The 8,981-nt window shown below is 33.2% G+C and overlaps 1 protein-coding gene across 2 annotated transcripts in view; it reads right to left on the reverse strand.

Annotated features, from left to right (window-relative positions):
* Window positions 1–8,981, reverse strand: part of LOC110023619 (activating signal cointegrator 1 complex subunit 1-like) — a 41,093-nt gene that overhangs the window by 13,125 nt on the left and 18,987 nt on the right. The window contains exons 1-7 of one of the 2 annotated variants that reach the window (XM_020723107.1): window positions 6,988–7,154; window positions 6,593–6,630; window positions 6,255–6,334; window positions 5,593–5,660; window positions 4,402–4,549; window positions 3,428–3,540; window positions 3,257–3,322 (exon numbers count right to left, since the gene is read on the reverse strand). In XM_020723107.1, coding sequence (XP_020578766.1) covers window positions 3,257–3,322; window positions 3,428–3,540; window positions 4,402–4,549; window positions 5,593–5,660; window positions 6,255–6,334; window positions 6,593–6,630; window positions 6,988–7,041 — 567 coding nt within the window. In that variant the 5' untranslated portion in view covers window positions 7,042–7,154. Of the gene's footprint in view, window positions 1–3,256; window positions 3,323–3,427; window positions 3,541–4,401; window positions 4,550–5,592; window positions 5,661–6,254; window positions 6,335–6,592; window positions 6,631–6,987; window positions 7,155–8,981 lie in introns of those variants that run through there. The other variant, XM_020723108.1, reaches the window with a different exon arrangement.

The following is an 8,981-nucleotide window of genomic DNA, read 5'->3' on the forward strand; positions in this document are numbered from 1 at the left end:
TATTACGAGGAGTTTGGAGCGAACATCGTGGGCAGCACGGCGAGGAACAACTTCAAGGTTGATCTGCAACAGCAAAACAATTTCACTAACACTATACATTTTTTTTAGTTTAAATAACAACCCATAGGATCACCCTTTAGGCTTTTGCACAACCTTGTTGTGTAATTATAAGTCCTAACACGTTAGGATTCCGATGTTACCGTGCGGTACGGTGTAAATCCTCCTATTTTTTTGCTATTTGCACAATCTGATATTGTGTAAACGTAAGTCCTGAATCCTGAATAATTTACAGGATTGAAATATCAAATAAACATCACTTCAAAGACATAAAGCTAAACATTATGATAGTTGGGACATCCCCGGGGTCTCTCTTGGATCTGTAATGTCTCCTATTATTCATTCCTTTGAATTCCTAAAATAATTGTTCCTATTTTGAACCATTCCCATTTGATTTTCCCATGTCCAATCGTGAAAACCTAAACTTTGAAATCTTGAAGGCAAAATCACCTGATCTTAATCGAGAGTTATCTTAAGTGATTTCGATCATTTAAGATGTAATTAACTATAGGGGTTTGCCTCTATAGGAAACCTGGAACCCAGATAAAATAAACTCTATCTAATTTTTTTATGTTAGGTAAGGGAACTTGTTGGCATTTTTATAAAATATTTCGCGGACCAAACGGATGTCACAAATTCTTTAGTTTAAGTGATTGAATTCCTATTACAAGTGATATATTTATTCTTCAGGATAAGTGTATTACTTGTAGTATTGTATTCAATCATCTAAACTATTTAAAATGTGAGACCCATTTGGTCTCACCTATTTTAAAATTAAAATGTTACTTTTTGAAGCAACCCTTGGTTATTTTTTGTTTTTTATTTAATGAGAAGGATTTGACCAACGAAGTTAAAACGGCCGACAGACCAGTTTTATATTGAATACTTATGAGGAATTAAAATTATAAGTTATCTATATTAATATAATTGATTGCAAATCGATAATGATATTTTTTTATGAAACATTTTGCAAATTCTCACAAATTTTTATTCATAATTTGTAAATAATTTAATTACATAACTTAAAGTAGTTTTATAATTCAAAAATATAATATAAGATTTCACCTAACAAAACTCTCCTTGAATATTTCTTCAAAATTAAACTCGGTTTAGGTAGAATTAAAAATTTATGCATAAGAAAATCTAAATAGAAAGTTACCTAGCTCGATTGACATTTTCGTGATCAAACCTGCAGAAAGCTGTCTCCCTCGCTCATGCATTGTTTGCTCGATCCCACTCATTGACGCACCTACCTGCGATTGGCTGAACTGACACAACATCTTGCTCGCAATCACCACCTTAGCTTGCGCTTTAACTATCGCATGAGACCCGCACGCCATCCATGTGCTTCTCCCTCGCACCCGCTTGAACCATTTGTGCAATTCATTTTTCAGTTCTGCATTTTGTCTCCCTTTGATTTGTTCGATTTTCCCATTGTCGCTAGTGTTACGCCCCTAGAACTGCTCGAACATTTGAGTCAAATTCAGCGCTCGGTTCTGAGCATTGCAAGCCAATCAAACTTCTCAAGGCATAGTTATGTGAATTCTCTCATGTCTGCCCAACTAGCATGACCTCATGGCCCTCGCACTAAAATATCACCCTATTCGCCTTCTTCATTACCCACTCTATCTACCTATTTTGCTCAACTCTTTTTTTTTTATCCCACAAGCTAGCTAGTTTCGTGTGTCACCCAATCTCCGCCTCACCGACATAATATCACAAACTGGCTAGCATCAATTCAGTCTAATTAGGGCCAGTCAGTTCCATGTGTATATGTACATGTATGTAAGTATATATATATATATATATACATATTTGTATTTGTGTGTGTGTGTGTGTTATTAAAATGCACTGCGAAGTAAAAGGCTTTATTTTTGCTTCAAAATGCAATGCGTAAAGCGAGGTGAAGCTTTTAATAACCAAAACGCTAATAGGTTATACAAAACTATTAATATATAAATACATTCATTAAAAATTATAAAATATAAAATATGACATAAAAGTTGATATAGTATGGAAAAAAAAATATGGTACATTACATGACTTGAAGGCAAATATTGAGGGTAAACTTAAAATTTAAAATTTCGAACAATTTTTAATTGTTTGTTACAATAATTAAAAACTTCAAAATTGCAAAAAAAACCTGCAGATTAACTTCAGCGCTTTGAAGCACGCCTCAGTGAAGCGAAGTGGCGTCAAGCACTTCGCTTCGCTATACTCATGAAGCGCGTTTTTAAAAACAATGATATGTGTGTGTGTTTGTGTGTGTATACATACATATATGTAAGTCTGCATACATATGTGAATGCATGTATACATATATGTAAATGTATGTGTGTGTATATATATATATATATATAATATAGGCTATTTAATAGGCTGGCATATCTTAATATCTTATGCACTCCTAATTACAAAACTATGACTAAAAAATAAAGAAAAAGAGAACATATTCAATAATAAATTTAATTCCAAAAGGGATCCCAAAGACTGAACTAGGTTCAAATCAAACAGGATGATCAAATCATAGAATCTTGAAAGAAATAACTAATAAAAAACCATATCCTACATCACAAACTCAAAGCTCAAACACCGATTTAGAGCAATAACAATATCCTCAAAAGAAAAAAAAAAGCTGATCCTAGGCATTGCACCTAAGATCTAATTAAGCATGAAGGTTTACGTTCAAAGTAAATCTTAATCAATATATTTGAGCCTGGATAGCTCACCTTCTCTCAGTAAAAAATCCTTGGGATAATTAGATAAGTTCCCGTTAAAAAATCCCATGTTGCTATGGATCCTTTTTTTAAACTCCAAAAGTGCCAAAGAAGGTATCACCTAAGCTTATGAGCACAGTCAAAACCCACAAAAGGTTCATAAAAAAATGAATAAAATTCTACGAAACTTCTATTGATTTTCTTAACTAGCAAAACCCAATTAATTAAAAGACCAAGAAACTACAAATGGCAGTTTTTAATTGTTAAAAAAAAAGCTATTAGTGTAATATAGATGACAAATAAAGATTAAAAACTATCTATCAAGGAAAGTAAATACTCTCAAGGAAATAAGCTCAAAAGCATCATAATCTAAAAAGTAGCACAAATAAATAACATCATTGAAGAAAGCAATCTATAGTCATAAACTGGAGCAGTTGAACATCTTGAAAAAGCTGCAACTTAGTGGAAACAGAGAAGCATACCAATCCACTTAGCCTTACAGAAACAGGTCGATTTTCTAAAGCGTCCATTACTTTCAAAGAAATTTCCTGCTTAGAGTAAAGGATAGTTTTAAAAAAAAATGGAAAATTCACCTATAATTAAACATTTCTTCAACTAAAAAAAAGAGAGGGAGAGAGAGAGAGAGAGAATACCTTTAGAATCTTAGCAGCTGTAGTAACACGATCCTTATTCCAAAGCTTCAACATAAGCACAGTCAAGTGAAGAGTTTGAGGTTTAGGAAATATGGACCTGTCAATACCCATTGCTGTATATAATAGGATCAGTTTCTACTCAAACAAAAAAAAAAAAAAACCAAAAAAAAGGCATAAAATATTTTAGAAGAAAGCCAACATTAATAATACAAATACAATCTTTAAATGAAGAGGATAAATTAAATCATTCCTAAAAGGAATACTCTTTGGCAGGACAATTGGAATATTCTTTAATTGTAAAAGACAATTGCTGGACAATTTATAATGAAGAAGTCTGCTAAAGCAAGTTGAGCGATATAGAATTTAGCAAAAAGATACTAAATAGATGCAAATGTCAGCATAGCTAACACACACAAGGACATGGCTGTGAGAAATGAAGAAATATTTAGTTTTACCAGGGAAGTTTACATTTTCTGTTTGAGTGGAAACCCATGCGTATGTGATTGGATGCGGTGCTTTGTAGCAACAAAACCTGATTAAATTAAGAATTGTTGCTTCTCTAAGAAGTTAGATCAAGACAAGATTGCCAGAGACCGCGTGGATGGAATTGGAAGTGAGAAACCCAAAGTTTACATTTTCTGTTTGAGTGATTGGATGCGGTGCTTTGTAGCAACAAAACCTGATTAAATTAAGAATTGTTGCTTCTCTAAGAAGTTAGATCAAGACAAGATTGCCAGAGACCGCGTGGATGGAATTGGAAGTGAGAAACCCTAGTGAAATGCAAAATAGTTGATTAAAGTAGACCATAATTGATGCAGCATCTGATAAGGTAGATGCTTTTAACAACTTTGTGCCCTTGGCATTCATATCTAATTCCACATTTTCATTATTGTTTTCAACTTCAAGCTTAGAAGTGGTATTTGAGGCATCCAGAAGTTTGGAAACATCGTCTTTTTCATCAGAAGAATCATCACCTGAACTACCGTCCATGTCACCAGGGATCATGTTAACTTCATTCAGTACAGATTTCTGAAAGTTCTGTAGCTTCTCTACCAGTTCTGGGTGTATACCAAGCGGAAGAGAGATGAAATGGGAGTAATCCAGATTTGGGCTTTTCACCGCCTGAATGTTGAGATAAGTGATAAGGATAGATGAAAAAATAAACAAAACAAAAAATATAGCAGTAAATTGAGATAAAATTTAAGGAAATATGCCACAAACAACAAGCAATTGCCACATGCATACCCCTACAAAGGCATGATATTTTAACAGCGCCACAGTCAGAAGAATTAATGGAATGGCTTAGTTAACTGAACATAATTAATATTGCATTTTACCTACTGAATGGGATAATTTAATAACAGGACCCATTTGGTTTCTTGTACATAGAACATGTTTTAACATACTTAGAGGCAACCAAATATTGGCCACTATACATGAACAAGTTACTAATAGCTCTAATTTTGCACTTCTTGGATAAAACATTCATGACTTACCAAAAAATCTCCAACCATAATTTCCTTGGGGACTGTTTTGCAAGATGGAAACAAAGCTATGGCCCCCAAATGTGAGTAGTAGTTGGCATTGGGAACATTAAGAGGGCAGTTTTTTGATAAGTTCAGCAGTAGTCACGAATTAAGATTACTCAGCATTGCAGTGCTAGTTCGAAAATACCACTGAAGTCCAGTCAGTTTACAAAGGCAATATTATCATAAGCACAAGCTTTATACTGAAAATTGAGACTATCTAAACTTAAAGAATGGAAAGTTGAGCTTTAGAGGCATCCACCCCAGAATGTAATCTGTAGAACTACTAACTTATTGCATAAGATTAATCATTCCAAAACAAACACAACAAAAAATAATAATAATAAACTAATAGGAAGAAAAGTTTGAAAATTTCAAACTCACAGAAGGGTAAGCTTACTGAAATCATAAAGTGACGTAGAGAACAGCAGATATATACAATCCAAATTCGATATACAATCCAAATTCGAGATCATAATATGGGCTCAACAACTGAGCTTAACAAATTAATTCAAATCATTAGGTTATGGAAAGCAGAAGCATTAAAATGCAACATGCATGATTACCACCACTTTTTTTTAATTTAAATGAATTATAACAGCTTTATCATTCAAACATAAAATTAGGAGGACAGCTAACCTGTTCTAGTACGTTTGTGATTTTTTCAGATGCTTTATTGACATTTTCTACGGATGAACCTTCAATAACTGTGAAAAAGAACTATGAAAAAAAATACTAAAGCAATCTAATAATGAAATAGTAGAGACATAAAGGTAACAGCTTGACAAAGAAAAAAAACACCAAACAGATTCGATGAAATGCCATCAAATCCATCAGGGCAGCTATCAATTACTATGAAAAACTAAATACAAAAAAGGATAATATAACAAAAATAAGTAAATACGGTGCTCAGTAAGTCGCAGGCAGATGGTGTTTCTTTCAGCAATCATGTTCGACCGACAAAACTTTCTAGAATTTACTCGAAAACTGTAACTACAGGATACTATTCTACTCCTTCCAACATATAATTTCACGGCTATGATGATGATTTTCTAGTTTTAGCAATAGCATAAGATTTTGGTCATTTAAAGTCATTTAAGTAATCATGATAGTGGCAGGAGGGCGGAGAAAATAATAAGAGAAGAAACATCTGCATTTATTAGGCACACTAAATTTGCTTAATAAACAGCAAAATTTGAATGAAGAAAATGAAAAAAAAATAGTTCACTGTGCCCTTGACTAAAGAGAAAAAAACTTAAACACTTCTCATTGCGGAATAAATGGAGTGCTTTGCATCTTACCAATAGAATTGTCGCCTTTAGCTGATGGAAATATAATTTTCACACCCGTCTCTCCCTCGATTTGTTTTTGTGTTAATCCCCTGTAGGCAGAAGAAAATATTAACCATTGAATGTGACTTCTCGAAAAACACTCTAGGTCTTGTTTGCCAAAACTTTGTGCATGCAGGATCGTAAGAGGAAATGTGACGGCAGTTGACTTTCCCATGGTGCATGTACACAGTAAATGCCATACCCGAAGTTGGTGATAAAGGATGCAATATAGAAAACTCATTTAAGTTTGAAATTTGAAGTTTTCAGGTTGAACATTGGAGATAAAACAGCAGAGTTCGTTGCATTACCATTTTCCTCTTATAAAACGAATCAAAGGAGCATCAACCTGAAGAAAAGAGTTACATTAAGCAATTTGATGTAGCAAGAATTTCTAGCAAGTTTATGAAAATGAAAAATATGGCTTCAATGAAGAACCAAAAGTATTTTTCAATGTGACAACTAGAAGAGTTAGAAGGAATTTTTTTTTTCTTTCACTATAAAATTATCAGCAAATAAATTCAGTAAAACATCAGGAATTTAAGTTAAGATGCATTTCCCTTTCACCTAATCTCAAAAGAGAAAACTTATGCTTAAAGATATTTCTATAATTCATTTTTTGTAAACTAAACCAACCAAATTGAGCATGTAAAACAATCATTTCCATTTTTTTTCCCTCTCACAACAACATATGATAAATTCTAACATGCTTCAAAAGCTGGCAGGATTTGTGCATTAGACTCTCATCATTGTCCAACATCACAACATCGCATACCTGAAATTGTTGAACCAAGTTCTTGCTTAATTCATTTTCCAGAAAAAATAAAAGCTGTGGACTGAGACCACAAGAAAAGGAAGAAAAATAAATAAAGCCAATTAATTGTCAATGAGCACTGAAAAGGAACCATTTATACAAAGTGTACATAGATAATCATAGAAGATATGCTATTCTGCCATAATTCTTTCAACTAATATTTCAGAATAGCATCAGCTAAAACATACGAAGATGAATTTTTGGTTGAATTTTCAAAAATCAAGCAAAAACTCATTTCTGAAAAACAGTCAATGAAACATCAGTGCAGTCAAGAGGAGCTAAACCCTAACGAACTATTTGGTTGGAATAGTTTTTCGAATGCATCGTATTTCGAATGCAAGGCTATCAAATTTTAGGTGTTTACCTCATGAATTAGCTCAAATCAGACAAATACGGAATATATCATGTAAAAGGCATTGTGCTTGCGAAAAGCACCTACTTTGCATCATGAAATGCTCCATTTCGCTCGTACTCATGCTTATCTCCTCGTCTCAATCTCAAAAGGCATCCCTTGCCCTCACTAGCCCTCACATTCACTAGCCCTCGCATTCATTGGTCGGCTGCTTGCCACTCACATTCGTTATGATTGCTAGATTTGGACGCTTATGAAAGGCCCTCATGCGTTCCAATTATGACCAAAGACCTCCCTCTTACATCCTTAAGCCAAGAATCCCCATATCGTGACCTCCCCCATTCGAATCAACCTCTGTCCTCTCATGCTAGAGAGCCCTAATTTATTTATTTATTTTTTTAAATTTACTTTTAATTAGTTCCAACCAAACAAAATAATCTCATAAAATTCAAAATCACTAAGTTTATGTTACATTGCATTTATAATTCTAGCAATTTTAAATACTTATGATAAAACAACTCTTAAAGTAAATATGCAAACTATTTTTCACACTAGCTCTCTACATCAACCTATAAAAACAGAAGTCTATGTTTGGTTCAAAATATCTCAAGAGAAAGCTAATTAGTCATGGAAAGGGATTCATGAAGATGAACGACAGATTCTCCTTAAGACAGAAAAAACATAAAAGAGATCAAGGACAAAGTCAGACTAAAGTTACAATCATGTCTAATTGGTCATCAGACGTTAAAAATATCATTTTGATTAACATTCTGAAAAATAATCCATATAACAATTTGTTTTTGAAATAAGCAGTGGCATTTGATTAAGTGAATGATGCATAGTATATTTTTGGACTGATTAAAAGAGAGAGAAAAAAAAATTAGAGAGCATTATATTGGTGACTTACCCCAGCACAGAAATGTCCCAACCAAATCAAAGAATATTAGTAAATTCATTCACAACTATTCTTGGGTATCTAATGAGGAAGTTCTTTAAGAAAAAACTCATGCACTGCTACAACAAAATTTGCTATGCACTTTTTAACTCTACATAATATATTGGAAGCTCAACAACTATTAGAGACAATGTTCACTTTCACTCAATACCTTAACCATACATGACTAAAGAAAACGGAGAAAAAAGTAAGGAAAATTATTTTAAATAAAAGGTTTTGGGCTAGTGTTACAGATGCAATAACAACCACATAACTATTAGTTCAAGTTTAGGATGATGAATCCAGATAAAATACAAGCTCTAGTTTTCTTTAAAAAGCAATTGATGTGACTAATGAATTAATATCCCATACCTTAGGAGGAAAAGATGTTAATTATAGAGAGATCTGTGATATCATTGATGAGAAATAGGAGTTTCAGCTCCACCATTGCAAATTTCTTTAACCTTAATTTAGATATATTGAGATGAAGTCCGCCAACCTGGATGTCAAGTTTGGGCTATGCTATTGCATGAATAGATTGACTGCTGACTCAATTAAGAGGGCAACTATTGATATACAGGTTGCTCCATTTAGGAATAA

This window comes from Phalaenopsis equestris, unplaced genomic scaffold (genome assembly GCF_001263595.1).
Source record: "Phalaenopsis equestris unplaced genomic scaffold, ASM126359v1 Scaffold000225, whole genome shotgun sequence".
NCBI classification, from domain to species: domain Eukaryota; kingdom Viridiplantae; phylum Streptophyta; class Magnoliopsida; order Asparagales; family Orchidaceae; genus Phalaenopsis; species Phalaenopsis equestris.